This window comes from Apostichopus japonicus, chromosome 12 (assembly GCF_037975245.1).
Source record: "Apostichopus japonicus isolate 1M-3 chromosome 12, ASM3797524v1, whole genome shotgun sequence".
Classification (NCBI taxonomy): domain Eukaryota; kingdom Metazoa; phylum Echinodermata; class Holothuroidea; order Aspidochirotida; family Stichopodidae; genus Apostichopus; species Apostichopus japonicus.
In genome coordinates this window covers 17,614,196-17,632,129 of record NC_092572.1, presented here as the reverse complement: position 1 = coordinate 17,632,129, position 17,934 = coordinate 17,614,196, and the positions used below count along the sequence as shown (strand labels likewise).

The window sequence follows — 17,934 nt, the reverse complement described above, 5'->3', positions numbered from 1 at the left end:
AATGAGCTTTAGTTTATCAATGACACAAATATAATGACTGCTGAATATTAGTCTGTTTAATTATAGTAATACACAATAACTGAATTGTATCATTCAGTAATCATTGTTAGCAATCACAATACTCATTTACACTTTTATCATGTTTCGATTTCTGTAAATAGATCTGAAACTAAAAGATCACAGACTGCAGTTTAAGTCTTTAAGTACTCTTTTATCTTATGATCCTTTAATATATATTGAAAGGAATCAGAGAAGTATTCGACTAACCTTTGATAAACTAAGAAGAGCACAACACGGTTACATCAAGTGAAGGATGTAAGCGTAGAAAGATTCATCTGACTTTAATCGTTTCCATTTCAAAGATTTGACGTATCAGTTGACAACAAATTCAACCAAAAACTACCCTAAAGTGCATTATGAACACTCGCCGGCAATGTTCCCAGTGGATGACAATACTAGAGATTTGGATTTTATTGGTTACAGGTAAGAATTATTGCAACAGTTAAACTAAATAAATTTAATATTGCTAAACATGGTAGAAACGTTGTAAAAACGATAATTTCAAGTTTAAATTGATGAAAATCTGCAGTCTATTATTTATTCATACTATTTTCCCTCTTTCTCAAACGTCTTAGTTCAATGTCAGGGAGAAACAGAACTAGTGGTGCTCGGGGATACTGCAGAAATCAATTGCTCCTTCGAGTCCGCCAATTCTGACTTCTTTATCCTTTGGAAAGAAGGCCCATTGACTCACCGTTTCGATGAAGCCGTGACAAAGAGAGTTGACAGGCGAATCTTCACCATAGGAACAAATGGAAGGAGTACTAGTCTACAAATTACTAATACTACATTCAAGGACGCGGGAAACTATACTTGCTACCAATATACTCTTCAACTGTCTACTTTGGAAAAGTGTGAATGGTTAATAATAGTACAAGGTATGTAGAAATATTGTCAGATGCATATTTTAAAATATCGTCTTCGGAGAAAGTTCATTTGAATTGATAACTATTCACTAGATTTAAAATATTTTCATTTAAGGTGTCCCGCAAATCGTTCATGTCTCAACTGCATGGAGAAACGAGATCGCATCAGCAGAGTGCTGTAGTCAATCGACAGATACAACCCACACTGCATCATTCCTTTGGACAATTGGCAGCAAACTTCTTTCGGAGAAAACAAGAAGTACAAATAACGTGATTTCCGAACAAATATCGTCATCATGTAGCAACGTTTCTTTTGTAGCCAAACGAAGACATCATGATCAAACCCTGAAGTGCCTAGTGAAGAATGAACTGAATGGTTCTCCACCGTACAGATGAAAGTCCTGTGTAAGTCTGTTGAAAGTTTGCACATCGCCAATATAGGCACTAGTGATAGCCTATATACATTTAACAAAGAACAGCAATGTTTTCGTAGTATCTTGCTTCCTAGTAAACAAACTATTTCTCATAACGCGCACTTCGTCTACATTATCAACATGTCATATTGTGTGTTCATTACTCTTACCCATGTTTCGTCGATCAACGACGATACAAACTTAATAGTCCACTGTAATGTCCAACAGAAGGGCATAAGTTCGCCCGCAATAATAGGTAAACATTTTTTAAATAAATGACACGATAATTTGGTACTTTTTAAGATAGATTTTACCAAATCTCAAAGAACAATGATACATTTAGGTCGGTTCTTCTCTATGTCTATAGATCCAGCTACCGTAAGATGGGTACCACAACACCCATCACTCGATATATTGGTTGCAGACAGTAATGGCAACGTTAACATCACTTGTACATCCGACGGAAACCCTTTCCCTGATGTTCTCATACAACGTCTTAATGTTGAAGAAAACAACCAATGGGTAAACTTACCTACGAACGGTACAATACTAAACGAAGGCAATATGATCCAAACCTGCTTGTTTCCTTTTAACCTTGGTAACCAACGAAATGCTACACTGAGATGCTTTGCTTCTAGATGTATACGACCTTGTGCCCAGGACGAGAGCTTTCTGGTACGATCAGATTGTAAGTAAAATGATATATCATTACTAATATTCTAATGCCTGAATATTCATATATTTAAAAAACTCTGACTTCTACGTTTTGTTACCGAAGAACCCTGCCTAATCCTTCCAAGCCAAAATTGAGTAAGTTATGCGTAATAGTACCGGAACACACGGCTACAAAGTTCATAGAATTAACGCCAAAGTACCCGTCTTAAGAACATTCTTTACCATACACAAGGTACACATACTTTGTAAATTGATAGTGCATGGATGCACAAAAAAATGGTCAACACCTTCGATCCCTGAGAAAACATCCCGTCAAGATATTTGTTGTCAAATATTTACCCACATTACCCTTGACACTATGGTTAAAATCCCCAGTGTCGATTATGATATAAGAGCCCCTTTCCCTCTCGTGTGATTCTAGTTATTCGAATAACAATTCTGCTGTTTTCTTTCGTATTATTGAAATATATATATATACCTCCAATCATTTTTGTATTTCACTCGAGATCCAGCCTTTCTCTAAATGCAGCATAGTCGTTTAACATCTTATTCCGTTATTTCCTATGCACACAAACTCAAATATATATATATAATAAATATATATATATAATATAAAAAAAAAATATATATATATATATATATGTATATATATATAACCTAATTATCAATATATATATATATATATATATATATATATATATATATATATATATTACAGAAATCGAAACATGATTAAGTGTAAATGATTATTGTGTTTACTCACGATCATTACTGAATGTTAAGATTTAGTTATTGTATGTTACAGTCTACAGTATGACAGTCTTCTGTTCATCAGTTATTATTATTTTTTTTATATGACTTAACTAGAAGCTCATTTATCAAACAATACATGAAGGGCTGTGTATCAGTGAATGGTAAGTGACTCTTTTCACGATCAATACTTTCTCCGTTTCTCCGTTTAGTATGACATGATCGTTTTCCTATGTAGCCGATGCATGAGCGATTTGCTAGACACCTGAAATGAAAATATTTGAAACCTATAGTGATTTTTGTTATTAATTCAAATAAACCTTTCTCCGACGATGGCATTTAAGACTTCGTTTTATTTCCAAATGATACGGAAGTTAGAATCTGGACACTCAAAGGAGCAATTAATTTTTGCATCTTCTCTATATAGTGGTTCTCATTGACATTGGATTATCACGTTTGAGAAAGATGAAAACGAGTATGAAGTAACTGACAGACTATATATTTACTTCAAGTTTAACTTGAATTCGTTTTGCAACCATTTCTACCATATTTACTGTAAAAATGCAAGGCTTGGGTTGCCTCTAAAAGTGTTAACTCTTTATACATTGTCAGAATATCAGTCGATTGTCAGATAGTCAGATAGTTACAGCCCTTCATACGCATTAACATCAGTAGAATCACTGTGTCTGTTTTGGTATGGGTTTAGGCATGTGACAAGAAGGTCCGGGGATTGATTCCCACCTTCGCCTATAATAGCCTGACATACTTTGGCATGGGATCACATGTATTAGGAAGTAAACATTCGAAAACCACCGGCCATGGGTTGCGGTCACCGGATCTTTGGAGACCGGGGAGCTCAGAACTCTTAACGGATTTCTTGTATGGTAGAAACAACGTATATAAGAAAGCAACATGGTTGCTATGTCAATAAATGCCGCATTTCGTCATCCACCGGTACAAACTCTTAAAAGATACCACAGTAAGTTTACGTACAGTATTTTAAACATGGGTAAGGAACAGAGGTGGCAGTGCAAACCCCCTTTTTTCAAACTTTTGAGGAAAAGTTAGTAGCATGTTACCCATCGGTTTGTCGGCTAGGGATGCACTTCACTGTAGAAAACACATATAGAAAGAATATTAAGTATGCTAGCTAAAGTTGAATATTACGTTATAAACTGAATATTCAAACATTTGAGTTTTTTTTGAATTCCAATTAAGTAAGACAGAGGTCACGTAAATTTAAGGGATGTGCATTCGTTGACAGAATGAGTTATGGGAATTGCCAAAAAGAAGAAAACAGCACAACGTTGCTGAAAATGTGATCCAATATGCTGCAAAAAGTAACATGTAATCCCTGCATTGTGCGTATGAGCGGATGGGTTACTGTCGTTGTGATTACAGTGAGATAAACGGTTGTAAACTGTTTACTCTATTGTTGAAGCTATAGTGTACAAAGCGTCTATCGCATAGTTCCCCTATTTTCCCGTTTGACAATAAATGGGCAACATCATGTAGGCATATGACTGCACAAAGTCTATCACCGAGTCGTGTAACTAGAACTTCACATTGAATAAACTGTTAGTTCTTAGTAACACATCAACAAAGACGATACTTAATATGACGATGTAAATTCATTCTTTATTTCCAGAACAAAAACCGTAGAGATAGTTTCAGTCACAGCTGTCACATATGTGAGTATTCAAATACACACATTTTCCTTTGTTTTCAATTGAAATAATATAACACCGGGCTCTTATCAGCAATGGGGAAGTCTAGAGAAACTCTTTGAGCAGAATTGTTTGATTGTCTTAGATTAGCACTTTATATCAGGTTGGAAAAAAAATGTTATGCCAATAAGTTCAAATTGCACGGGGTACATTTGCAAGTAGTAGACTCAGAAAGTGTCCATATGTGTTGATGATGTTGTGCGGATTGGCACATGTGTGAGGGAAAGGGACGTTGACATAAAAATAATAAAAGAAATCCGCAAGGGCTTATGGATTACAATTTACACGTTGGGTGGCTTCCAATGCAACATTTAAACTCTAAGTTTGAATATTTCCAATTTAGAAAGTCATTTTCAGATGGGTAAACCGTCGATTGCTCTTGGATGCAAAACACACCTTACTATGACCCGGTCGGATATCGAACCCGGAACCTCCCGATTAGTAAGCCACATTGCTTCAAATGCCACCACCTTTACCCACTCGACCACAGCACCTGTAAACATGCCACGCTGTAGATCACAAGAGAAGAAATGGCCGACGATGGTTGCACACATCCAGCTCAATCCGTCAGGAAAATGATTGGGATCTAATTGTTGGGTATAAATCCATAGCATGAACAAATAAAGATGAATCTATGATGCCCAGAAAAAAGTGGGGGCACGCACATTTCGGATTATCAAAAGCCAGGTCCAAAATTAACCGGATAGCCGTCAAATTTGCCCAGTTTTGTATGGTGTCTGGGGCTGGGGACAGTGGTGTATAGTAGTGGTGCAGCAATATTATGGCCCCTAGAGGAAAGTCCATATTAACCCATGACCAGGTCAACGCACGGATACGGCAGTCTCAGGCGTTTTCTGTTGAGTACATGATTTCTTTTAAATTCACATTTTGGCCGTGCATCGGGAGACAACTTCGTCTTCATTTAGTATGTTGGCCGTAGTGGATATTTTATTTTCGGTAGTTGTCACGCCGCTCTCAGGGCCCATTTCCAGATTTAAGATCAGTAATAGACCTCATATTGACCATTGGTCATTTAGTCGATTGCCAGCTGATTTTGCCGGAATGAGATGTACATTAGTTCGATAAGCTTTGTTGAGACCAACTGCATTGATTAGCCGAGCAACGTTTCAAAAATTGCATCAACAAAATGCAATTTGTTTTATATGTAAAGCTGACATTGTATACACCAACGCGTAGCAAGTATAGTTTCCGATTGTGCATTTAAAAATGCATTTGAAAGGGAGCATTGACATTTCTCCAGAATTTAATATGGACTGAGGATTTTAAAGCACAAAAATACATTTCTAAGGACATTTCAATTATCATGGAATTTTTTGGTGGCCCCGTGAGTAAGGGTGTGGTAAGAGTTAGGGTTGAAACCTCCTGAAGTTCTAGTATGTTGAGATAACTTTCTTTTTAATAATTTAAATTCCCCCGGGGTGCACATTGATAGCTGTTGTCGATATATAGTACTAGAGATTTAGCTACGTAACAGCTATAGTTGGTATATATTTAAGTATCAGTAGTAAAAATATAATGAGTAATTATAACATGTGACGATAATGATGATTTACATTGGCTTTGAAAGACCTAAGTTAACATATTATGGACGAAAGGAGAGATGTAAAAATAAAACACACTGCTTTCAGTTCTCTCATTGAACCTTGAAGAAAAAAAACTTTTAAAAAATATCATTACTTTCGTATTTACTATTACACACTCAATAATAAGTATAAAATGCGGCATTTAAAATGTCTAGGAAAAAATGCCCTTTAACTTTCACAAACAAAAAGAGAGATTTAACTGGGTAAAGGTGGATCTGACAGCCAAATATTCAAGTTCATTTGCCACATTTCCCCACAATACCTATACCTTATGAATCTGTATTTGGTATCATCTGGATTCAGTCCTTTTACATTAATCAGTTATGGTTGGAGTGTACACATGTGTGTTCTAATTTACACCAAACATAGACCACTTGAAATCCATTGTATTTCATTGAATACTATTTGTAAGCCCAATGGGTGGGTGCTCAACATTTAAAACATACCAACCATTGAGACGAGCATCAACTGCACCAATCACACTCTTCTGGAGCACAGCAATATTCTCCAAAATTATCTGTGATGGCGTTAACATATACCTAAAACAACAAGGACGTATGGTTGGTTCCCTTATCCTTTATTTTCCAATGCCTGAATGTAACGTGGCAAGTTTGTTCCAATCTGCAAGTTGAAGAAAGAAACATGATACTGTGAGATGCTAAACCAGAAATGCAAATATGCATCAAAATGGTTTCAATGTCATTACATATTTTTGTCTTTTAAGCATAGTTGGCATAGGTACGGTACTAGTGTAATATATTCAAATATTTCGTACAGGCAAATCAAGACCCATGTTTTTCAACTGCTATCAGTCCTTTTCATTGATCCAGGGGCGTATCCAGGATTTTCCAATAGGGGGGGCGCCAGGCATGAATGATCGCCGTCCTGGGGGATGGGTCTAAGGGGAGGAGTGTACAATTTTTGCTTTCAAAGAAGGGCTGAAATGCAAAAATGGTGTCATATGCATGGGCGGCGATCCGTACTTCCGAGTGGGGGGGGGGGGGGGATATGACCTTGTTGACTATCTAAGCGTAGCGCCACCATGAGTTGGCGCGAAGCGTACAAGAAAATTTTGGGATTAACAAACCCTCTAGATGGCCGGAAACGGCACTTCCCGAGGTTTCCAAGCGGCATATACCCAACTTTAAAATAGGGATGTCATGTCCGAAATATCTCATAATCAGGATCCAAAATACTTTTTTTTAAATTTCGGGTGTTATTTTGGGAAAATTGCCCCTGTCAATCTTGTTTCAGGCGCAACGTTAGAATGTTCGAGAGCTCTGTTATATTATTCGATGAAGAAAATGGCCTCATGCAGGCTATTATAGGCCTATACACATGCAATACACAATTACACATAGTTACATTCCTAGGTACCGATTTCTAGGGCATCCAGGTGAAACGTGTATTAAGCATTACCCTGGTTACATGAGATTCTCAGCTGTTCGAGGGAACATGTACGTGTGTAGGCCTACTATAGGGCCTATATGAATACTATGAGGGTGCATATATGTACTATATCAATACCGTGGGCGCAATAATACATTTTGTTGCTATAGGGCTAATGAAGCCTACAGTCAACTATTTTTGCTTTATAAAGACGCTTTATTTGAAAAGATCGCACTGCGTTTATGGTAGGCGAGAAATGAAGCTAAAAAAGAGCCGTACATTAACGAAGATGCATAAATGTAGGCATGAAAATATTCTTATCCCTGGCATTTGGTGGGGGGGGGGGGATATGGTGCATTACATCCCCTCCACCCATTTTCATGGGGGGATATATCCCCCCCTCCACCCAGGATCGCCGCCCATGGCCATATGTGATCCATTTTTCGACCTTAATAATAAGCAACATTTCCAGTAAATATGGACACAAAATGCACAATTTAGTATGGCTGGCATGTCATTTAGTGTTTTATAGTGACAATACAAACACAATTACCATCTATTTTTCTAAAACTATTATGCCGCCGAACTTCGCCAGAACCTTTTTTTGGCAAACAAAAAATAAAGCATTTTTTTTTTTTTTTTTTTTTGCTAAACTTTTTTTTTTTTGGGTGACGGCCAATAGGGGGGGGGGCGCGCGCCTGTTGCGCCCCCCTGGATACGCCCCTGTTGATCAGTTATGGTTTCAGTGTATACCCATGTGTGTTCTAGCCCAAATGTTACACTGAACATAGACCACGTTAAAATCCATTGTATTTCATAGAATACTATTTATAAGACCATATACGATCTCACAATTTCACATCCAATATAACATGTTGAGTTTTGCTAAAGTTATACCTTACTTCGCTGTCTTTCTTTTCATACGCTATAGCCATTGTAGCCCGTAAACCCATGGTATTATTTGTCTTCATATGAAACCTGTATTAATAGTGTGGCTCATTAAAAGAAAGTACATTTGTTATTGATCCAAGTATAAATCACTATGAAAAAGATATGCGTGCAAACAATAGAACTTTGAAAAATGAGGAGGGCTAGGTAGTCCGTCTAAAATTTTAATCAACATGTCAAAAAATCAATCTTATCATATTCGAATTTCACCGTTATTGTATACGTGTTTGAGCTTTTCGAACCGGGAAATTGTAAAAGCATAATAAGTTTGGTTTCCGTGGAGACATCCATAACAATATCATTCACATCTTACAACTTGTACTCTTATATATATATATATGTAAGGAAATAAATTCGAGGGCAAACCTGTGGACTGCTTACTAGAAAACAAGACTGTAAGATGGATTTTAAACGGAGTTTACAAATGATCTTGCTGAGAATATTTTACGGTTTGTGCTTTTCCTTATTTCAGCGTAACATATATATATATATATATATATATATATATATATATATATATATATATATATATATATATATATATATATATAATAAGCCAACGGCTGGGTCACATTTATAAAGAAGAAATGCCTTTTTTGTAGTCAATGTCCTATAATTTTGTTTGTGCTTCAATAAGTAATAGAACAATAGACACTGTGATAATCAATTATTTCAACAAATTATCATACATGTTAATTTCGTACTTAAAAATGATTTCGGTAACAGGAAATATTTTAGTTCTTAATAATTTTATTATTTTACAATCTCCTGTGAAGTCGAGAGCTATGTCGGTTCTCGGAAGCAATAACTTTCCCTGGCCTTACATTGTCTTTATTTCTTAGAAAAGAACACAGTCGGTCGAAAAATGCGGAGAATGTCCTTTTTCTTCAACTCGAAATCACTTTATTTGCTAAAATTTGTACAGATGATTTGTTTGTGATTGGTGATTTGAAGAGCAACATAACGGGTTACAATACACAGTATTAGTTACTCATCTAATGCTATCAATATAACATCTACAAGGACGAGCAATAGCTCATGAGCAAGAATGACAATGGCCTGGGGTACATATAAATAACATAAAATCTTCAATAACAAATAAAGTTACACCATAGTAATATATTATGATATGATTTACCTTCGCAACGCTTCGTTTCACTCAGTTAAAATTATTACTGATTTCTGTATGGTCGGTTAAAGCTGTGAATGCAGGCATATTCGTGAATTGCTTCCTATGAGCCATAAGTACATATGAGTTAAACATACCAAGCTGCACAGAGAGAAACAACTCTACATCTTAAGACGCGAATATAAGACAGCAACGTATTTTCAACTATAACAAGCATATAGTCATCATAGTAGACCAGTATTGACCAATCTGACGCCAGCAAGGACATTGAAATATATGGTAATGGTGTCATATTAATGACACTTAACACATTTTAACTTAATTATTCATGATTTCATTACAAGTCGACTATATTTTTTGCAGTTTTAGTCCAAACATCTCATTCGGTTTTCATACCAATAAGGAGTAATACGGAGATGGAAAGAACATTATAGATATCTGGGATGTTCACCTCTCTTGTAACAAGTTGAATTTATTCAAACGTCATCACGAAAGGGGAAAATCCCACGCATTTTCATTCCTTTCTTCACTTAAATGGAACAGAGGATATAGACGTATTTGTTTAATCCAAACATTTTTCATAGAGTTACTGTGAATTTATGAGCAGGAAGCGTTCAATAGATGAAGACATCGATAGGAAACAGATAGGAGAGTGAATAACTACAGCTAGAGAGCCAAATATCGCTTCTGCTTCATTTATAGTAATCATACACTGCAGTGTATAGCAAGTGTAAGTAAGTAGGTATAAGTCCTTCATAGAAGGCTGTAGCACCATTCATATGTTACAGGACACAAACACTGTTCTCGCACTCATATTGTTAATTCTGCCACTCCACCTCACCCCACCTCACCCCACCTCCCCCACCTCCCCCACCCCACCACACACCAGTATAGTGTATAATGTTTATAATATATCTTTCCATCATAAGAGTTAAGGAAATGCTCTGGGTTTGTGTCTCCTTTAATATTAATGTACTGTAAACTTTTTTGTGTGTAATATTCTGTCCGCCAGCGGGGCTGATGCTCATTAATTTTAGTCTGCAAATTTTAGTCCAACTCCCACACCCTAATCCCAGGAATAAAAGATATATGATTATAAATAATATGATTTTGATAATATTGTCATCTTTTGTGTGTTAAAACAAACAGGAATATATCAAAGATCATGATATAACATTTGACTTTATGTTTCCTACAGTCTATTGTATCCAGTGTGAGGTATCATCAGTTGTAAAGGCAAGGGAAGTGAGAGGTTTCTTTAAATGTACCCAACCTATTAGGACATCAGAAACATCATTACCAACAACGGTTGACAACAGTAAGTGAGAATATTTGGTCAATGTAACCATAGTTAAACTGTATAAAGCTAATAAAATATAATTTATAGAAAACTTTGAAGTGCCAATTCGTTGGTAATGTTAATAAATAAATTGTCGCCGTAATTACGACCATGTGGTACAAGGTACACATGTGAATGTACAATTAAGACAGATGTTTTCCACAGACAATTTAACACTTTGAGAGGCAGCAGATTAATAATTAAGAGTGAAGGATTTAGGTTGGGTTGGGTGGTAATAACCTTATATGGCACTTATACCTATACGGTTTGTGATTAAAAACAGTAAGCAAAGTACAATGGACAGGCGCCCTATTTCGGACAGTAATATTCGTGGCGGCTTTTGTTTTTGTTTTGAGACTCAGCAAATGAGGTTGAAGACAAAGCAATGATATGACGGCATTGCGCATTTCTATTTACAGATTGTCCAAGGAATTTCGATACCTTTTTGAACGGTTCCTGCTATATGATAGTAAATGCGACCACACCAGCCAATCGCGGCGATGCTCGTGCTAGTTGTGAAGGAAACTATTCTCACCTTGTCATCATAGACAACCAACAGGAGAATGATTTCCTTCATAATGCCATAGACGGTAGTGACGCTAGCTACTGGATAGGTGCATACGGGATTCCACGTTCAGCGACATGGAGTAATCTTACTTTTGAAGGAGTAGACTTAAACCAGTCGTTGCATTGGGATGATGGTTCCATGATGAAATTCCACTCATTTCATTTTAATATAAAGGATACCTTCAATTCAAAGAGTGGGTGCTATGCTATGAACACAAAAGATGGCGTATTCATATGGAGGGACTTGCCGTGTTTCAAATCTGTTGGATACATCTGTGAATATGAAGGTTAGAATGCTTACAAATTCAGTTTATATAATCTTTTACAGTCAATGTTGGTATACGCCATACTTTCGATTCTTTTTACATTTTGTTATGTGAACATGCTTTGCTTATTTACTTTAGAAAGCTTTTGCGTCTACATCTATTGGTAAATCATAAAAATATACGGCCAGTACTTCTCCTTCTTCAGCGAGAATCATAATGTCAAGACCCAGATATATAGTATTTTTAATTTTCTAGCGTAAAAACTACCCTTTATTAAACCTTTATGTAACTGCATTGGGATCGGTTAAGTCGGCACCAATCTTTTTCAATTGAAGCCCTTGAAGCGATCGAAGCCCCCATAACACTAGAAATGATGGATACTTTTGAGTATGGGTGGATTATTTTAGCAAAAAACAATTTGGTTTTTAATGAATCCACCAGAGGAATGTTGTCACATTATTCAAATACCGACAAACTTCTTATTCGGTCCAGTTGTGTATATCTAATCAAGTACGTCCCTTACTGAATTGCGTCCCCACTTCTAAATTCTTTCAAAAAAGACTTGGCTACTGTAGCAAATTTGCCAGCCGTATACATTTGTACTTTTCTTTATAACACATATTTATTTCCAAAAGGAGACCTCAGTAGAGGCTATGTCACCAAAAAGTCTGACTGAGCAATTTGCTCAAATTCCCAAAGTGTCGAGCACTTCTGTACAGTGCAAACGTTCAATCTTACATCTCAGTCGATGGAATTAGATAGGCTACTCAGCTGAGACTTGTTGAGACAAAATATGTCACAGTATGACATGAGAGAAGAGGTGTCCACTAGAGGTGAGACAGATAGGAGGTGCGTGAAAGGAGATTGAAAGCGTGCGTAGTTTATAGCCGGGACTCGGACTTGGATTTAGACTGGGAGTGGTGTGGACTCAGGGTTATTTTGCATTTGGAATGCTTCTGCTTGGAACATATCACGAACTCGGACTTTTTGGACCCGGGCTAGATCTCCGATCTACTGGACTCGACGAGTCGTGATATGAACTACATTCTGCTCCTTCATATAATTTTTCAAATTTGTGTCGCTTTATAGATCAGATGAAAGTTAAACCTTGCCCTGCGGACGTGCATGTGATGAAACTTGATAATGGAACTTGGATACCTCCTCTGCGGTCCTCGGAAAACTCGGTAATGAATATTTTCCCCCCTCTCAGTTCCTAGCAGGAATGAGGAACTACAAATGTTACACAACAGCTGAGATATTATCAACTTTGCCCATGGGAATAGAGGTTCCCGAGAATGTTTAACGAAGACATTCGGAGACTAGAAAGACTCCTCTCTTAAATAAATGAACGCAAACCTAATAAAGGAGTACAAGAAATTTGCAATCCATAGGGTGCAGTAAAATCAGGCACGTTATGACCTAACCAAGACTCGAACCTGTAATCTTTAGATCACACGTTAATGCCGTAATCACTTCACGACATCGATTATGACGCTGAAATAGTAATTACTACCGTGCCACTTAATAATCGATGAATCCATACTATCAATTTTTGTGGAGACGTTGCAAGAAAGATAGAAAATTCATACTTACACAGCAGTTGTCACACATCTATTGTATTTAATTCATTATCTACAATAAATTAATTGGTGAAACTAAGTTGACATAAAAAAAACTGCATAGTCAGGAGTTACTTTATAATTTCAGAACGGCAATTAAATATTCCGATCGTGCTAAAGAATCGTTGAGTTTTAAAATATCTCTGACGTCGATTGTCAAACATTGGTTGATAACTCTCTTTTTTGGTGATCCTTTTCTTATAATTTTTGAAGACTCTGCTGGCCAATGTTACAAATATACAGATGAATGGAAGACCTTTCACCGATGAAGTACAGACATATTATTTTGGCTCATTGAACCATTTTGTTTATCGATGGGCCGATGGAAGTTGGTGTTCTCTGCAAACTCTGAGAGGTATTATATTATACGTGTTTTCGTTTATATAAAGTGATATCTAAGGTAACCAAAATGATATTGAAAAGCTTGGAATATTATTGCAAAAAGATATATAGAAGATATGTAATATGATATTTGGTATGCATTCATGTGACTCCATATTTAGCACGGATTTGCATGGTTTCTAAAGCAGTATATGGAAAATAAAAACAAGATGCACATCATGCATATAAGTGATATTTCTTAACAGTTATTTGGAATACATTCGACGGAGGACAATTGGTGCCATCAACGATGAGATATACGTGTCAAAGGCGATTTCTGAACCACCATGAAGCGAGCGAAGCTTGCCGATTTCTTGGAGGCAAACTGGTCTCAGCAAGTGCCGTTAGTAGCTCGACTAACTTCGATTGCAATCATCATGATCAATCGCATCGACTTGTTTGGGTCAGCTCGCAGTTGAATGAGACCACAGGTGAGGATGAATATCCATCTCGGCATGGCATATTTTGTGTTAATGTTGTGTAGTTCAAAACATTGTTATAGCAAGGGTTAGTCAAATGAAACTTTACGAATGTTAGAAAGACCTTCACTTAAAATAAAGTGTTGTTGGTTATATTTCTTTCAGTGAAATTGGCAATCATTCAGCTTATGCATAGTAATACATTCAGCCTTATGATAGTAATACACACCCAGTAGAGTAACATTTTTTTATTAGTTCTGAAGATATTTGTTCTGTTCACAGATATGTGGTATGATGGCGATAGTCCTGCAGATAGCCCGAGTCTCCTTGATACATATATGGGAGAGAAATGTGCTGTAGTGGACTTAACCAGCAGCATCGTGTTTGCCGAAAATTGCCAGAATAATAATTGGTACGCTTGTCAGAGAAACCTGTTGTAGGATGTGAATGGTACATATTCTCAGTATGGTTGCTTGAATAGAATCATTTTGTGAAAAGGAACTTTTCAAATGAGTTGAACATTGTTCATATAAATATTATATATCGGTATTTGTTTTAAATGTTCACTGTTTAATATTAAGTGAGACATGTCCACTCTGTCGACTATATATATATATAATGTTCTGTTCGTGTGACGTTTAAGTATACACTAAACATCTTACTGACAATAGACGGTCATGTGTAAAATAGTGCTCAAAATCATCGGACATAGAGATAACTTTTATATCGTCAAGAGAAGAGAAAGAGTTCTAACTCTAAACTGAACCGAATGCTAAGATGTGTTATTTGTCATGAAATAAAAACTTACCCATACACTTTTCAGAAAATAGTTTCGTAAAAATCACTCGACTTATGTATAGGGTAGGATTTGATTTTTAATAACTTTTAGTCCGTGACGTTTAGGATTCTGCTGGGCGGATCTCGTAAAAAGCATTCTACTTATTTGATAACCAGAATGGTAACTTCTATATAAAAAAAAAACAGCGAACAACAAAATTATTACATCATTTATGACGGGCGAGTAAAGGGGGGGGGGGAGGGGAATGGGGGCAGAGAGTGCTAAATGTGATCAACAACAATTATCATCGATTACATAATAAGCAAACAAACCTTAGGTTCCTGCTTGCCTAAACATTGCTTGTCTTTGGCTTGTAACAGCTTCCTTACCATACCAATACCTATCCAAAAGAAAGATGAATATCTGGAGAAATCACTCGTGATGGCGTTGCTCATCTGTTATACATTCTAAAACGTCCAGGTTCCGTAATTCTTTCTTACCTGAGGCAATACACTTATTTAACTCGCGTGCAAAGCGATTTGGCCACAGTGTGTGATCTGTCACTTGCAGCCCTCTGTGCTGCCTCTGATACTGTTCTGCTTATTTAGTTTTATTCTCATAGCTGTTCACGTATAGTTTGTTTATTGTGTGATTGTGTTTGTATTCACTTCTGTTTTATGTTTACTGTCGACGGGAAATAATTTCCGTTTTCTGTTTCTGAAATGGACAATAAAGTTTCTATCTATCTATTAAAGAAAATGCACGACGACAGCATAACATCAGAGTTTAGTTTTCACCTGTTGTTGCAGAAAATATACAGCATCTATCTCAAAGACAACTTCATTGTGACTAATCATATAAACATCGTTCATTAACCTATAGTCTTTAAGTTTTGCAGTCTTCTGTTTAGTTGTTATATGCATATTTTGAAGGAAAAAAAAACTTAATCTCAAATTCAAAGTGGTCCTTCTAAGATGCTGTTTCCGGTGGAAAGAGGCCTGTGTATCTGCAAAGTTCATGTTACTCATTTATTGGGAATAAAGTGATTAATACGTGATAAATATATTTGCTAATTACTTGGACATCAACACCGTGGCGTGCACATGATTTCAAAGGTGGGAAAGGAGGTATTCAAAATTGTCCCCATCTGATTTAGGTATAGTAAAGCTTCCAGATGTCAATTACTTCATTCTGAGGTTTTAGGTCCTTTAAAGTAGCTAAGACGCAATGTTATTCTAATAAATACTTTGACGTGAGGAGGCTGTACACCGGCAGTTGTGATCCAATTCTTTCCCAGCTGAATACACAAACTCCCCGACTGAAGCCTTCCCTTCAGACTAACGATGGGAGATCGGACACCCCACCCTCACCCCTCTGTAGACACACTGTGTAACGTTACGTTTAGCAATATCATTCGCAAAATGATGAACTAAAAGTTGTTGCACAACCAACTGGAATTTTTCCTATTGTTTCAAATTGTATGTAATCTTTTGTTGAGAGTCAATTACTCAGGCTGTATAGTTGACAGCTGATTAGTATTGCTGCGAGAAAAATATCCACTATTAAATATAATAAGAGGAAATCCCGCCTTTATTAAAACTTGATTTCATGTAGATTTATTGATAATTGTATACAGCTATCTTCATTTTAATGTGTTAGTATATACCTAGTGAAATGTACAAATTTTTGGAAAATAAATTCGATAGTTTTATATACTCCAAACCTTTTGGAGATAAACACTTCAATTATACTATACCGTTTAGATATCTTCCCTCTCAAATATAAGAAGGTCAATTGAGATCTATACACAAGGGCGTAGGAACCGGGGGGCAGTGAAAAATATGGGGGGGCGGAAGTATCATTCCGCCCCCCCACTTCGCAAGTCAGAAAACCCCTTTTTCATTTCCAAATGAGATAAAAATCTCATTTGGAGCACCAAATTGCATCTAAGGCCAGGTGAAAATGCAAAATTATTTACAAAATGGAGTGGGTGTTGAAATGTGCTATATTGCACCAAATTGCATATGAGGCCACCTGGAAATGCAAAAAAAATCCAAAAGGGAGTGGACACCCCCTCCCCTTAAACCCCTCCCTCAGGCCGGCCATCAGTTTTCAGCCCCCCCCCCCCACTCAAAAGTACCTTCCTAAGCCACTGTCTATACATCCACGGCTCAAGTCAACAAAGGACGCTGTCAAATCGTTTTACAGTTCGTTACATGTTTAAAAATTCAGCCAAAAGCCAAGAAAGAACCTATTTGATTCTGTAATAGCTTGTGCACCACTCATTAGCGTGATTACTGAAGCTGAGAAATACATCGAATTCTCGAAATTAAATACGGTACTACATTTAAAGTATAATTCCAATCTACAAAATACAAGTACTTGAAATATTTCATAATTAAAGCATTTGTCATTCATTGTATAGGCCTATTATAGAAATAAAACAGAATGTTGTAAAAAATTAATTTGATTTTTATGTTTGTTTTTTTTGTCTATGATTGTAATGATTGTTTCATTTATCAGTGATATTAACCATAAGTGAAGTTTAATGTTGCTTTATCTAGATGTCATATCTCTGCCCTTAATTTTCACCTTTTCGGTTTTTGCCTGAACTTTTGGGGAACAACATGAAAGAAAAGTGTTACATTCTTAATTCAGTGTTAAAAGGGTTGTCATGCTAATCGCAATTCCAACTCGTTTTCCTACCCCCTTGCCACCGACAGAGAGATAGTTGCCCTATTTGATGGTCATGTACTATTATTATATACTGTATCATGGTCGGTTTGGGGCTGTTGTCATCATATAACTCACCGATGGTGGTTGGTCTTTGTGTTCTCCTTTAACCAAGGCTCTCTCTTAGGAAGGACGTGTAATATACATTTTAGAGAATGATAATGAATGTTTTAAGTACTGATTGACCTTTGGTAGCGTGGACATGTGGAGCGTGGTGGCCAATTATAAGGCGTCGGACTCGTTATCCAAGGATTGCTGGTTCGATTCCTGC

General features: G+C 36.6%; 1 protein-coding gene across 3 annotated transcripts; it reads left to right on the top strand.

The window, feature by feature from the left end:
* The first annotated feature begins 274 nt into the window (after nt 1–274).
* On the top strand, nt 275–17,395 carry LOC139977888 (uncharacterized). Of its 3 annotated transcripts, XM_071987591.1 has the most exons (10): nt 275–483; nt 636–938; nt 1,042–1,331; nt 1,707–2,027; nt 10,760–10,879; nt 11,320–11,754; nt 12,823–12,917; nt 13,566–13,707; nt 13,940–14,164; nt 14,435–17,395. In XM_071987591.1, exons 3-10 carry the CDS (start codon nt 1,319–1,321, stop codon nt 14,590–14,592), a joined length of 1,509 nt encoding a protein of 502 aa, XP_071843692.1. In that variant the 5' UTR covers nt 275–483; nt 636–938; nt 1,042–1,318; the 3' UTR covers nt 14,593–17,395. The 3 variants fall into 3 exon arrangements, with proteins under 3 accessions (XP_071843692.1, XP_071843693.1, XP_071843694.1); XM_071987592.1 differs by lacking the exons at nt 275–483; nt 636–938; nt 1,042–1,331 and adding exons at nt 4,413–4,455; nt 4,835–4,932 and having other exon boundaries at nt 1,888–2,027; XM_071987593.1 differs by lacking the exons at nt 275–483; nt 636–938; nt 1,042–1,331; nt 1,707–2,027 and adding an exon at nt 8,217–8,881.
* Nucleotides 17,396–17,934: the final 539 nt, after the last annotated feature.

Bases quoted from the DNA above. Each gene is read 5' to 3' on its own strand.
- LOC139977888 (XM_071987591.1), top strand. The intron at 11,755-12,822 runs GTTAGAATGCTT...GTCGCTTTATAG, and splicing joins ATACATCTGTGAATATGAAG to ATCAGATGAAAGTTAAACCT. The intron at 14,165-14,434 runs GTGAGGATGAAT...TTCTGTTCACAG, and splicing joins GCAGTTGAATGAGACCACAG to ATATGTGGTATGATGGCGAT.